The 13,351-nt window shown below is 32.8% G+C and overlaps 2 protein-coding genes across 6 annotated transcripts; one reads left to right on the top strand and one right to left on the bottom strand.

Moving 5' to 3' along the window:
* Positions 1-7,730: 7,730 nt before the first annotated feature.
* On the top strand, positions 7,731-9,885 carry LOC126850840 (acidic fibroblast growth factor intracellular-binding protein). Of its 5 annotated transcripts, none has more exons than XR_007687601.1 (7): positions 7,731-8,043; positions 8,129-8,330; positions 8,435-8,662; positions 8,768-8,995; positions 9,102-9,356; positions 9,449-9,554; positions 9,664-9,885. XR_007687601.1 is itself a non-coding variant. In XM_050594230.1 (7 exons), exons 1-6 carry the CDS (start codon positions 7,959-7,961, stop codon positions 9,468-9,470), a joined length of 1,020 nt encoding a protein of 339 aa, XP_050450187.1. In that variant the 5' UTR covers positions 7,731-7,958; the 3' UTR covers positions 9,471-9,505; positions 9,664-9,885. The 5 variants fall into 5 exon arrangements, 4 of the variants coding, with proteins under 4 accessions (XP_050450187.1, XP_050450184.1, XP_050450185.1 ...); XM_050594230.1 differs by having other exon boundaries at positions 9,449-9,505; XM_050594227.1 differs by having other exon boundaries at positions 9,444-9,505.
* Positions 9,577-12,559, bottom strand: LOC126850841 (pyruvate dehydrogenase E1 component subunit beta, mitochondrial-like). The gene is made up of 5 exons (XM_050594232.1): positions 12,318-12,559; positions 11,979-12,041; positions 11,522-11,728; positions 10,810-11,440; positions 9,577-10,564 (listed from the first exon to the last, which is right to left on the bottom strand). Exons 1-5 carry the CDS (start codon positions 12,324-12,326, stop codon positions 10,413-10,415), a joined length of 1,062 nt encoding a protein of 353 aa, XP_050450189.1. The 5' UTR covers positions 12,327-12,559; the 3' UTR covers positions 9,577-10,412.
* Positions 12,560-13,351: the final 792 nt, after the last annotated feature.

Genomic DNA, 13,351 nt, shown 5'->3' with positions numbered 1-13,351 from the left:
TGTGTCTTGGCTCTCCTTAGTTTGTTTCATTCATGGTCAGAGAGATTAGAAAACATTTCGCATTAAAGAGATTTATTTCGTTCTATTGAGAAAATTATTAACGTCATACATATCCTTATCTCGAGCAGAATTTATCTATATTTATCTACAAATATTGTATATATAGATTCTATGTATGAGAAAGTAAAACTTGAACGAAAATTTAATCGGAAACATTCTCATAATCTTTTGTGTTTCTTTAATACAAAAATGTGTTATTAAAGGAAGGGGAAATTTCGCACATAGCTCTTTTATATAATTCTAGTTCTATAAAAAGTGTTCACACCAGGCAAAATAATTATTTTCTATCTTTTACAGCCAATTTACGTTTTACTTAATGTTAAAAATATAATCGTATTGCATAACCGCATAGTCCTTTATTACCCGCATTAATTGTTAATAAAAGTCGGGAGGAGGCACTCTTGTTATACTCGCGGCACATAACGTTGGTAATATAGTTTGCAACTTGTAACGATAATGGGGCGTTAAGACTCCATTATCACGCAACGTAAAACCCCATTAACTTACGTCTATGCTTTCTGCCATACACGAAGCGTGACGCGAGAAATATCGTTTGCATATGCGAAATGGAGATGATTTTCTTATGTTCAGTAGCCCGCGGGTGACTGAAAAGTACGGCATATTCGCTCTCTACCGCTTCTCACATCCGTTCTCTCTTTTGCTATTTCTCACGAAACGTCTCACTATTAAAACACCGAGCACTAGCGCAACTAGCGCTAAAATGATTAAAATCTATTCCAAAATTTATTTCAATTTTGACAATCAAATCTAGTGCTATAATCTATAAAGCTAATCTTCTGAAATAAGAATTATAATTTTGATTATCAAAATTATTATTGCAGAAATTAAATAAAATTTATAATTAATTTTAAACAACTATTAAAAATTTCTCTTTAAAAAGCAGCTACATATGTATTTCAATTATATTCATATATTTTTTTCTAATTTAACAACGGAATATTTTCTTTAATACCATATATATTTTTAAAAAAATATTTAAAAACAAAAAAATATTTTAAAAAATATTTAAAGAAAATTTCAAATCTTTTCATCATATTTATATGTTTCATAAAAAATTCCTTTTATATTCTTTATTATAATTTTAAGTTTATTTCCACGTAGTTTTATAAAAGTTAAACTGAAGAGTCATATCAATGATAAATTCATAAATTCTACGGACTCCAAGCTCCAGAAATTATTAAACGTAAAAATATGTGTCACTTCTTCTTGCAGAAGTTTTTGACCAAGGATGGCAGCCAGCAGAAGAGCAAAATAGTGCCGTGCTGCTCGCCGACGCAGCTCGCTCCGCTTCAGTTGCTCTACATCGACACGAACAACACGATCACGCAGAAAACATTGCCGAACATGGTGGTGGAGGCTTGTGGTTGCATGTGATGCCACGTTGTCCCGAAGACGGACAGGGTGACGGACTAGTTACTCTCGGTTACGAGAAGACGAAGGACGAGACGATTGGCCTCACACCATCTCGTACCAAGAGATTCTCGCTTGCGCTTAATCACCGTGAGTTTGAACTTTCGCCGGAGTGCTTGCAAAAATCCGTACGTCTCGTTTCGATGAGATCGTACGAAAATGCACGGGAGCGATGATGACGCATGACGCGTTGACATACCACGACAGCAATTAGGAATAAGAGCTCGCTGTCATCACGTCACGCGAGCTCATTCGCTTTATGTATTATGTATGTTTCATTTCATAGATAACTAGATAAAATTATCGTCGATCCGTAAATCTTCTACAATTGACCTTTCTATTTTATTCATTGACTGATTTATACTATTTCGTAAAGAATATTGATAAATGTATCCATAATTTTGTACAATAGTATGAAAATCATCGATAAAAAGCACGATATCGCCATAAATTTCAATAAAATGCTTTACTTGCTTCATCAACAATTCAAATGACAAATCGTAGTAAACGAATACAATACGTATTATAATTTGTCGATTTGATAATATAACGCAATAGAACAAAACATGAGGATATATGATGCAACATGTACTGTATCCTTACGTGAAAACTCATCCTTAGGTTGATTGCCCGAACCGCGAAATCGACTCGAGCGAGCGCTTGCGGTGCCATGGGAAATTAAGGCGTAAATTAAGGTGAGCCGAACCATGGAGAGAGCTCGTTACGTATTTTAGCGTAGATACCGACACCCCCGCATATACCCGCTTGTACATCTGCAAGGCCGATAGCGAAAGACCCTTCGGGCAATTTCGACAACGAACTTTACCCCGTCGCGTCTGACTACGTAAGGCCGTTTCTACTGTTTCCGTTGCAAATCTCCATCGAGAATCTTTTGTAATGTGAATATAAAGGTGAATATAAAGAGCCCAAGATTATAGCCTGACAAATTGCTTTCTAGTGTAATGCAATATACAATCTAATTTAATTTTTAAAAAAAGTTATGAGATTAGAGCGATCTGCAGGAAAATATCTTCCAGCTCAATTTTTTATCTGACTGACAGATAACCTTTTATCTTCGGTTATAGATTATCATCACGTTTTGAGAAATTATAATAAATAATGTTATTCTATCATTAAGACAATATAATAATGTTATATAATATATCTGATGACTGGATTGAGCCACCTAAATCAATTGAATTAAATACTCAGCCATTTCAATATAAAAAATCTATAAGGAAAATTTTTTCTATAAGGAGTATTTTTTGCATATTAATTTCTGTTCTAAAAAAATTGCAAACTGTGTAATGAAATAACTTAACATGTATTTTTTGAAGATCGTGACAATTTTGAGCCGGCGATATAACAACGCCCTAGAAGCCATACAGTATTTTCGCGGGAAATTATTCACAATCCGTTAATCAAACCCGATTTGTTTAATTTAGCCACATCGTGTATTTGTAGAATTTATTTATTACTAGGATTTTTAACGTCGTCGCTTTGTCGTTTGGTTCGCAGGCACGATTGCTGCAAGCAGTACAATGCAATAAAATGTAATAGAGATTATTCTAGAGATAAATATATACGGCATAATATTGATAAGTATATTATTAAACGACAAGCTATAAGCATCGACTGTAGTTGACACGCCAAGATAAACGACGAGAGCTTGTCGGAAGCTTTCGGAGCAATAAAAGGCGACCCGATATTATCGATGTACTCCTTCGTAGAATCTTATGGCTTGCATACGAAGCGCGAGATAAGTACATTCGCGGGAAATAAATTAATTTTTTCCGCAATGTCATTCATGTATACAAAAGCATCGAGATCGATTTCTTTTCTTTCACATTTCAATCTTCACAAATCTCCCCTTAATTCATTTTAATTAATCTTAATTTAATTAAAAATAATGTATTATAAAAATCTTACTAAAATTTTAATTTGTCTATCTCTGAGGTTATATATTACTTGTATATATTATGTGTGATCAACTTCTTTACTAGATATCTTTATTATAACTAAATAAATATGTAAATAATGTATTATTGGATTTGTAATATATATTTTAGTCAAATTTACTCGCGCAAAATATAATATTATGGCACGTAAAATAAAAAAAAAATTATTAATATAAAGCTGTATTCTCTATATGCAACATTTTCATGATATATATATATATATATATATATATATATATATATATATATATATATATATATATTACAGTTATTTTACAGTTAGTTTACAGTTATTATTCATTATAAGATAAGTTATTATTCATTATAAGATATATATATATATATATATATATATACGTATATACGTCAACCAGGATCTGTTGAGCGCCGAAATAAGTCGCGTTCAAACTCACGTCACACATTTTTCAGCCACGCCCGAAAGCCCGACTAGGGAGAATTCATCGGAGGCGGATGAGGGCAAAAACTATGGACGAACTTCCGCGCGGCTTCGAGAGTGGATTAGCGGGTTCCTTTCAAAAAATACATTTCACGTTTCCTTCCTCCTTTCACCCCTCTCTGGCGTAACGCTCGATAAACCTTTCCCGAGTAAATCCATCTCACCCGGTTTCTCCCTCGGCGCCATGTAAATATATCATTCGTGTTTTGCTGTACGGTGCCACGTCTCTGCAAATGAATTTCCTGGAGCGCTTCCTTCCTCCGTCCGGGAGACAGACAGAGAAACGGTGGCGAGGAGGAGGAGAAGAAAGAGAACGAGGAAACGAAAGTGGAAGAGAGAGAAAGAGGCGAAGTGGAGAAGGATGATTACGAGGAAGTGAAGAGAGGCGGGATAGGAAGTGAAAAAGAAAACAAGGCAGAGAGCGAGAGACAATGGGTGGCAGCGGTGGTACCGTACCGCGGGATCGAAACCGAGTATGTCCTTTAGAGGCATTAAATGCAACAGGGAAGTAATAGTTACCGCGAGTCTGTACGAAACAAGTGTATGTCTTTGGTGACAGCAACGAGATAATGTAATCTTTATTTACATGAATCTCTCTGGCTTTCGCTTTGCTTTCGTATCGAATTCTCGTTATTCATTAAGGACAGCTCTTTTTATCTTTATCATTTCAAACAGAAATCATAATATTACTGCAAGAAGTAATACATTTTTCTCTTCTGTTTATTTTTCCAATATATATAGAACTCATACATGTTACATTTGTATTCTAAAATATTTTTTTTTTTTAATTTTCTAAAAATAAAATTGTATAGTTTACACACGTACACATACAATAAGATTTGTGGAAAATTTAAAAGAAATATTTTAGGATGCAAATTTAATGTATTAATCGAAATAGATACCAATATTACAATAGATTAAATGCAATGTGTCATTAATTTGTAATACATTTATAATTAATGTGTAGAATCAATGATGACCAACTTAGTGTTCAGAATTATGAAAAAAAGAGAAAAATGTATTTATAATATTAAAAGTCGACAATTTTTAATATTTAAAACGAATATAACACTTGGTTAAAGCAAATATAATATTTGGTAAAATAATAAATATATATTTATAATTTTTCCTTATCATAAACACATATGTTTGGTTGAAGAACCAAGGAAATTGAAAGGTTATCAACTTTAGCGACTTTATACATATAAAGATAAAAGATGCCAAAATGTTTATATACTTACGTGCTTCAATACATATCTTAACGTAGTATATCGAGCGGGCTATTATAGTTTTTACACACACATAAAAATATAAATTATTTTATATAATCTTTTTATAAAATTTTTGCGTGTAAAGAAAAAAAATTTTTTGTTTAATTAGTAAAATAATTTGTCAAAAAATCACATATTTTCTTTTTGTTTACAGTTATTATTCATTATAAGATAAAGCAATTAATATAATTCTGTTGTGATTTAAATAATAATATTATTATATATATTAAAATAAAATTTAATCTCTAAATATAAATTTTGTCTCGTTAAAATTTTATAATGTTATTATTTCTTTAGAAAATATGTACGTTGTGTAATGTTATTATAATATAAAACAATATTATTACAGAGTTACAGAAAAACTTGAAAATTAATAAGACATCAGTATTTCAAAGAGAAGTTGATAATATCCTAAATTACGAAATAATGTTGTTCTCATTTTTCATAGAACAATGTTGTTTATTTTATCCCGAAGACGAAGAGGAAGAAAAAGTTTTATGTTTGCATTATTATACTTTTCATCTCATTATGCATAATTGACGAGAATCGTATTCATCATTCTGCTCTACATGGCCCGATCGATATACTCGGTTAAGACGAGTCCGACGTTCAGCCAGATTTTGTTGCGGTACTACAATATTTATTCTCTCGCGTTGGCAGTCGTAGCCGGTTAACGCGCGTTTCCCGCACGATAACGAGTTTAACGTTACGTGACGTCGCCTCGCCGCGAATTAATTGCGTCCGCGCGAGCACGAGTGCGAGTGCAGTGGTAATTTCGATCGCTGTTGCAACTGCACTTCGCCTGTCAATCAATCGTGTGGAATTGCGGCCGGTGAACGTATTCATGTATATATGTGTGCGCACGTCTGCACCACCGTCTGTATTATTTTGCTCCAAAGTCCGGCGATTGCTTTAATTAAGCATTTACTGATTGCGGCGGAAAAATTGAAAATAATGCATCCTCGATAAAACACAGACATGCGACAGGGCCGTATCGCCACGTAACATCGTGTGACTTTATTCACAACTGTGTCTTAAAGTCAGGTATCAACTTTAATTTCTGGCTAATAATGCCGCAAGAAGACACTCTTAAGAAGTGCAAGTTAAATAAAAGCTACCTTGTGTGTATTTTGAATTAAAAATTAAAAATTTCTTGTAAAGTATTTAAATAATTAGAAAAGTATTGTCATATAATTATCTTTCGAAACGTATTGAATTTGTTAAAAATAGAATTTTATATAAACAATGAAAAACTTTTTAAAATAACAGTTTTAATTTTATAACATTAAGCTCTCAAGTAGATAAATAATGATAATTAATTTCTAGATTAATTTCTAATGTATATAATTTTTCTAATATATAAAATTTTTATTTTAAGAACTTTAATTAAAGACTTTATCAAAATATTTAAAATTATGAAAATAATGTCTGATTACAATCATCCAATTAAAATATAAAATGTAATACTTTCATACTTAATATATGTACATAATACAAATGAGAAAAAAATATTGTAGTACCGTAACACAATAAAAATGATTGTTGAGATTAATAAACTTTTCGCTTAAATATATATTTTTCATATTATTGCTTTGAAATTAATTCGAAAGTTGAAAATTGATGTAAATTTTAATGAACGACAAAACTAACGAAACTATTTTAATTATTTTATTGATGACTGACTTTAATTATTTCATTAGAATTATATTGAAATTTAATTTTCCTGCTTGACTTTTAAAATAATGTATTTTAATTTCTTGATATCAAACAGTTCTCTCTCACTCAATTTAACAATTACATGAAATTTTTAAATATTATTTTATTACACTCACCATCATTTCGTGAAGAAAATTGTTTCCGCTAACAGCACTACTCGGCCATTTTCTCTTCTCGCTCCACAAATTTGCACTGCGATCTTAGCGGCAATCTATACATCACAAAAAGATACTGCATTATTAAATATTTGTCACGAGGATGACATTTTCAAAAATATTCATCGAAATATAGAAAATATGGAATTTACACATCCTTTATTATGTCATTTTATTATAAATTTATTGCCTACATGTTGATGTATATACATATAACTGTCCTCTTTTTTATGTATAGGACAAAGAATAAATTTACTAAATAATACATATGATATGATATTTTGTGTATAATATAACATAAGCTAATAATATATAAAATATTAATATATGAAAAAATTGTAGTTGTATAAATGAAATAAGCTCACCGCGTGCGTGCGATCGGCGAGTTCGTCGTTAAGAAGACTCGATATTTCAATTGCTCAGTTATACATCGAAATGCGATCTCACTCATTAATATCCATTTAATTACCTTTCGATATAGGAGATCTTCATTATTTTCATCTCATGTTGCCAGATCTTGATGCCGATTCACACGGATTCGCACAGATTTAATTCAAAGATATATGATTACGTGTTGCGCACAATTTCTAGTTCACTTTTCACCGTTACTAGTTCAAACGCGGCACTACGCGAATCAAACGAGCGATATGGGTACGTCATCACTACGTGAGTCGAACAGCATTCTCTTGGCAGCCAGTATACTTAACCTAAATGTAGAAAATGTAGCATTGTAGCAATAGCTTTTTCATCAGATACCGATGAGATTCCATAACTTTTAAACGCAAAAATGATATTATGTAAGCGAATTTTTGTCATATAGAATAATCTGAGGTCAATATCAGCTGACTTTTGCGATAATGTTGTGTCTGTGATTAACTCTGTGATTGAGTGCGTAAATTTAGCCTGAATTATGTTGTCGGAGGTTGATGTGTTTATCAGCAATTATACCCTCGTTGATCCTGAAATTTATCAGCTTTGGGTCGACGGACATTCTTGTGAGTGATAAAAATATAATCTAAGTTTTATTTAATTGCTTACGCATAAATTGGATCTATTAATCTATTATGGATGTTTTTTTAGCCAGCGACGCAGTTAATATTCTGCATCAGCGAGGAATATGTCAACAAACTAACGCACCGCTCGAGCTAGTCGCATCTGACATACTCGATCATTATCGTACCTATGCTCTACTTGAGAAATTACTTCATACTCCTACAAAGCTTGCTAGCGAACAGCTGGCATTTCAGATAGAACCTCAAACTAGTCAAATGCTTATAGAAATGTAAGGATCAAAGTATGATGTGATCTATTGATTGCACATTTGATAAAATTGGATCTATTATTAATTCCTTGTGAGATAGTGACATAAGATATTCTTTATTTCAGGTACTATGAATTTGATGATATTGTTATGCGCGAATTACTGGGGAAGAAAATAACATCCAAAAGTAGAAAGGATATGGAGGAAGTGGCAGAGAAGACAGGGATCACATTGAAGAGTTGTCGACGACAATATGATAATGTAAAAAGAGTGTTTAAAATTGTGGAAGACTTACCAGGTTTTCTCGCAACTAATATCAAACAGCATTTCTTACTTTCAGATGATCTTGCTAAGTATGCGATATTCTTTATAAAATCTATAATATCTGCCATAGACTACATAAGCAAATAATTGAACTATAATCATAATGTAATTAGCTGTTTTTAATTTTTATACAGACGATATGCTGCAGTAGTATTTATAGCGTGTTTGCGATTTGAAATGAATAAAAGAAAACTGCAATTTTTGACATTTCCCGATTTATATCACTGTGCTAATAGTATGATGACATCGTGGACATATCGTTGTGTTGGATCTGAATACTTTGACACTGATTTAGATAGGGAATTTCTACAGGAATTATCAGAATGCAGAGTTCTTTTAGAAAACGATAAACATCATAAACAGTATGTTGGAGCCTATAAAAATCAAGTGATTTATTGAGATAAATGATGATTTAATTTCTCTGTCATTAAACTTACAACACTAATAGCAAAACTTTGTATGTTTCAGTCTTGTATGCCTTAAGCTTAAACCGATGCTTCTCGATCGATCTTATCAAGAATTGGATATGAATTTTCGTTCATATTCGAGAGCAATACTCGGAATTGGATGCAATTTGCACAGATCACGAGAGTTGAGATTTTTCTTCTTGGAACTAGTTGAGAGATGCATCGAACCTTGGCGACAAGTTAATTGGACGCATTCCGATCTACGAAATTTCTTGGCTGTTTATACACAGTGCGCTCTTGATATGGATGTACTTAGGTAAGAGTTACAAAAGTTAATATAGCGATGCATCAGTGCAAACTTAAAATTACAAATTTTAAAAAATATGATACAATTTTTATTTAGAGAAGGAGAACTAAGAGATGCGTTTGAACGTTACATGACAGTAGTGACATGCTGCTTATTACGTATGTATCATACATGAATACCAATGTAAAAACTATATATATTTAAAAGGTATGAATTATAAAGACAGAAATTCTAAATTGTACATTTTAATTTATTAATTTTCTGTAATAAATAATTAACAAATGCAGCATCTTATATGCTACCTGTTATTTTGCAGTTAGATATATGAGCATACAATTGCAGTAATTGCACTATCAACATTTTCTTATAAATTGAGATTTTCAAGTGTGTGATATGAAACTCTACAAAGTGAAAGAGGCAGCTTATGGATATATATATATGGCAGTAGATTAATATTGCGCACATATTCATTAAATAAAAGATAATTTTAATTTATTTAAACATGTGACTCAACTAAATAAAATACTTTTCAACTGAATGCATCTATACATTAATCCATAATTTTACATATAATTCGGTATTTTAAAATATTACTAACTACTGAAGTATGTATTTATATATACAATCACAATTAATATCACACATTCTATCTATTAATGACATGTACAAAGAATACATATCTTGTGCATTAGTTTGAAAAGATACATTCGTTTGATTTTTATTTATACATTGTAATAAATGTACAAATGTACCCTTTTTCTTAAAACGTATTTTTTTGTAGAAGTTCCACAAATAAAATTTATAAGGAAATGTTTTTAATATATTCTACCTGGCGGTGATAGAGTATTATGTATTATCTTCATAGAATCGAGATTTTTTGTACTTATTTATCTTTTCTCTTAATTTATCCCTCTGTTATTTATTTTACTCTTCTATTGATCAATGATTGGACGAAAAATAGGATATACTAGGTAGAAAGATAGCGGATAGAGGGAAAAATAACGATGTGTTAGGAAAATCGTAAAAATATCGTAATTTCACCTAAATATACGCATATCGTTGCGATTACTGCGTGACTCCTAGTACTTTGTTAACAGCATACACTATATCTTTGATCTGTGGCAAAGCTGCGATCTCCAGTGATTTCGTATATGGCATAGGTGTGTCAACTCCTGTGATACGAATTACAGGTGCGTCTAGATGATAAAAAGCTTCACCTGGAAGAGAAATGTTTTTGTTGAGTGAATAAGGAAAATGTTATCATTAAGAACACTAAATAAATTAAAAAGAAATGACAAGAATTAATTTCTGAAGCCAAACATCTTCGAATTCATTTGTAAATGATGAATTATTTGCTGTGCACTCTTAATGTTAACTCTAATTTTAACCATCATTTTTATTACATTTAACAATTCAAATTCTCAATACAAATAAAATACTTGAATGATTGAACAAAACTTACTTTCGGCGATTCTTGCACTAACTTCTGCGCCGATACCACATTGCGGCCAGCCTTGTTCGACAGTTAACAAGTGTTTCGTCTTCACCACAGATTGTATAATAGTATCCATGTCCAACGGTCTGAGAGAACGAAGATTTATCACCTCGGCTTCTATTCCTTTTCCGGCAAGTTCATTGGCCGCTTCGAGGGATTCCTCGACAGCTTTGGAATGTGCCACCAATGTCACGTGGTTGCCTACGCGCTCCACCTTAGCTTTGCCAATGGGCAAAACAAAATCCTTTGATAAAGCTTCATCAGACATGGGGTACTGTATACCATACAGTATCTCATTCTCGAGAACTACCACCGGATCTGGATCTCGGATAGCTGCCTTCAGTAGACCTTTAGCATCTTCGCTGTTATAAGGCGATACTACCTTTAGACCAGGACAATGACTATACCAAGCACCAAAACATTGCGAATGTTGCGCCGCAACGCCCGCGGCGGCACCATTGGGGCCACGAAACACTACTGGTACATTGATTCTACCCGCAGACATATAAAATGTCTTGGCAGCAGAGTTGATAACTTGATCGATTGCTTGCATTGAGAAATTAAATGTCATGAATTCGCAGACTGGTCGCAGGCCGGCCTAGAAAATAAAATATATTATTTATGCAATTGAATATAGCAATAAGAAAAAATGTAATATCAACATGAGCTGTAAACGCACCATAGCAGCTCCAACAGCGATACCGGCGAAACCAGCCTCTGTAATTGGTGTGTCAATGACACGCTTGTCTCCATACTTTTTCCAAAGACCCCGAGAGACTTTATACGCACCATCGTATAGAGCGACTTCTTCACCAAGAAGAAACACCCTCTCGTCCTTCTCCATCTCCTCATCCAGGGCAGAATTCAAAGCATCCCGCACAGTCATCTAAAATATTCACGAGAATTTCCATGAGAGAATACTGAACCACAATTAAATGACCTTTTTATGTCCTTCAAATTTCCATTTTAATAAATGATCATAAATGAGAAAAATAATCAAATCAAGGATAAAGGATATAAAAATAGGGGGAACTGTCGATCGAAAATTAAATGGAAACTGATTTCATGTATCTTTACAATGTATTAAGAAAATTGAAATTTTTAGGTTAGATTAAATATAGTGAAATATAAATCACCTGCTGTGCTGCTGCCCATTTCGACGTAGAAAACGAGCGGCGGCCGACGGCTCTTACGACAGTCTAAAAACAAAAAATCATCGTTTATTTCAAAATTAAAGTTTTACATTTCTTTTGTTTTTTTTCTTTTTTTTTGTTTTTTTTCTTTGCATGTAAGTGGTAACATGTTTTTTGTTCTACTTGCAGCAGCTGTTCAATATCTTCTACCTTTATACTATATTTATTTACTTATTTATAAAACAGAGAGTCAAGTATGACAGAAAAGTCTGCCGAGAAACGTGTGGAAGAGAGCACAGATTGCGACAGCTGGTTCTTCGCAAAGCTTTGCTAAGCTCTTACCGTGAGCATATTACAGGCCGTTAACGGGTTCAAAGATAATTTTTCGGAAGGATTTTTCTCGGGAACGATCCCTCGTCTTTGGACAACGGTTCGCGTTCGCGAATCCTCGAGCTATATCAAAGCTTTACTAACGTAATCAAGGACGCGAACTCTTTGGCACTGTTATGAAACGTGCGTGGCCCGTTCGAAACGGCGGCGCGTCGATTCACGTCGTCGATTGGCATTCGAAACTAAAACAGCATTGATACGAGACGTAGTTGCTGATAAAAATTATAAAACCATTAACCACGTGTTTTTCGCGTGACAGATACGCGCTTTTTTAAATTCTCATCATTATATATGCTAATGAATATTTATAATACAAAGTGATTATGAAATGTGTAAATGAGTGATTTAAGTTAGTTCCCGCAAGATATCCTTTCCAAACGCAAATAAGCGAGTGCATGCTTTTTCATAATTATCTTTTTCTATCAATCTTTCTTTCGGCATCTTGATGAACTTTATATATATATACCCAGGTTTTATTTTTATTTTAAATCCGCAAAATTTAGTACATATAAAAAAATAGAAATATTTAATAAAATGAAAAATATACACCAGCACACATATGACTATTTTGAAGCTCCATAAAGTTAGCCGGACAACATTTACTTTTATAATTTTTTTTTTACGAATCGTACAATGTAGCATGTACTTTGTAAATTGTAAAGCGAGGTCCACCCAGTCTACCGGTGGGGCGGGTGCGAGAGGGGGGCAGAAGATCCCCCTTACATTCCTCCCCCCGTGTGGGTGTGTGTGTGCGTGTGTGTATCTTAAAGTCAATCTTAAGTTTTACTCAACGTCTCCCGCCATCATTATTGCATTAGTTTTTTTCGTTTTTCAAGGCAAATATAAATCAACAAACGTTTTAATTAGTTTTTCCATGACCAACAAACGATTGCGCATCGAGTGAACTAAGATTGAAATAAAAATAATATCTTTCCGGTTAAATTCACATAAAACTTTATTTTCATATTTTCAAAAAAAATATTAAC

The sequence above is a fragment of the Cataglyphis hispanica genome, chromosome 7 (genome assembly GCF_021464435.1).
Source record: "Cataglyphis hispanica isolate Lineage 1 chromosome 7, ULB_Chis1_1.0, whole genome shotgun sequence".
Taxonomy (NCBI): Eukaryota; Metazoa; Arthropoda; class Insecta; order Hymenoptera; family Formicidae; genus Cataglyphis; species Cataglyphis hispanica.
Note: the sequence above shows the minus strand (reverse complement) of the source record. Positions and strands in the feature narration are given on the sequence as shown.

What these genes read in the sequence shown, in the direction of transcription:
- LOC126850841 (XM_050594232.1), bottom strand. An exon ending in AATGGGCAGCAGCACAGCAG is followed by an intron (nt 11,729 to 11,978) that starts GTGATTTATATT and finishes TGAATATTTTAG; the next exon opens with ATGACTGTGCGGGATGCTTT. An exon ending in TCGCTGTTGGAGCTGCTATG is followed by an intron (nt 11,441 to 11,521) that starts GTGCGTTTACAG and finishes TTTATTTTCTAG; the next exon opens with GCCGGCCTGCGACCAGTCTG.
- LOC126850840 (XM_050594227.1), top strand. Translation starts at nt 7,959, where the DNA reads ATGTTGTCGGAGGTTGATGTGTTTATCAGCAATTATACCCTCGTTGAT. An exon ending in AGTCAAATGCTTATAGAAAT is followed by an intron (nt 8,331 to 8,434) that starts GTAAGGATCAAA and finishes TCTTTATTTCAG; the next exon opens with GTACTATGAATTTGATGATA. An exon ending in AGTGACATGCTGCTTATTAC is followed by an intron (nt 9,506 to 9,663) that starts GTATGTATCATA and finishes GTTATTTTGCAG; the next exon opens with TTAGATATATGAGCATACAA.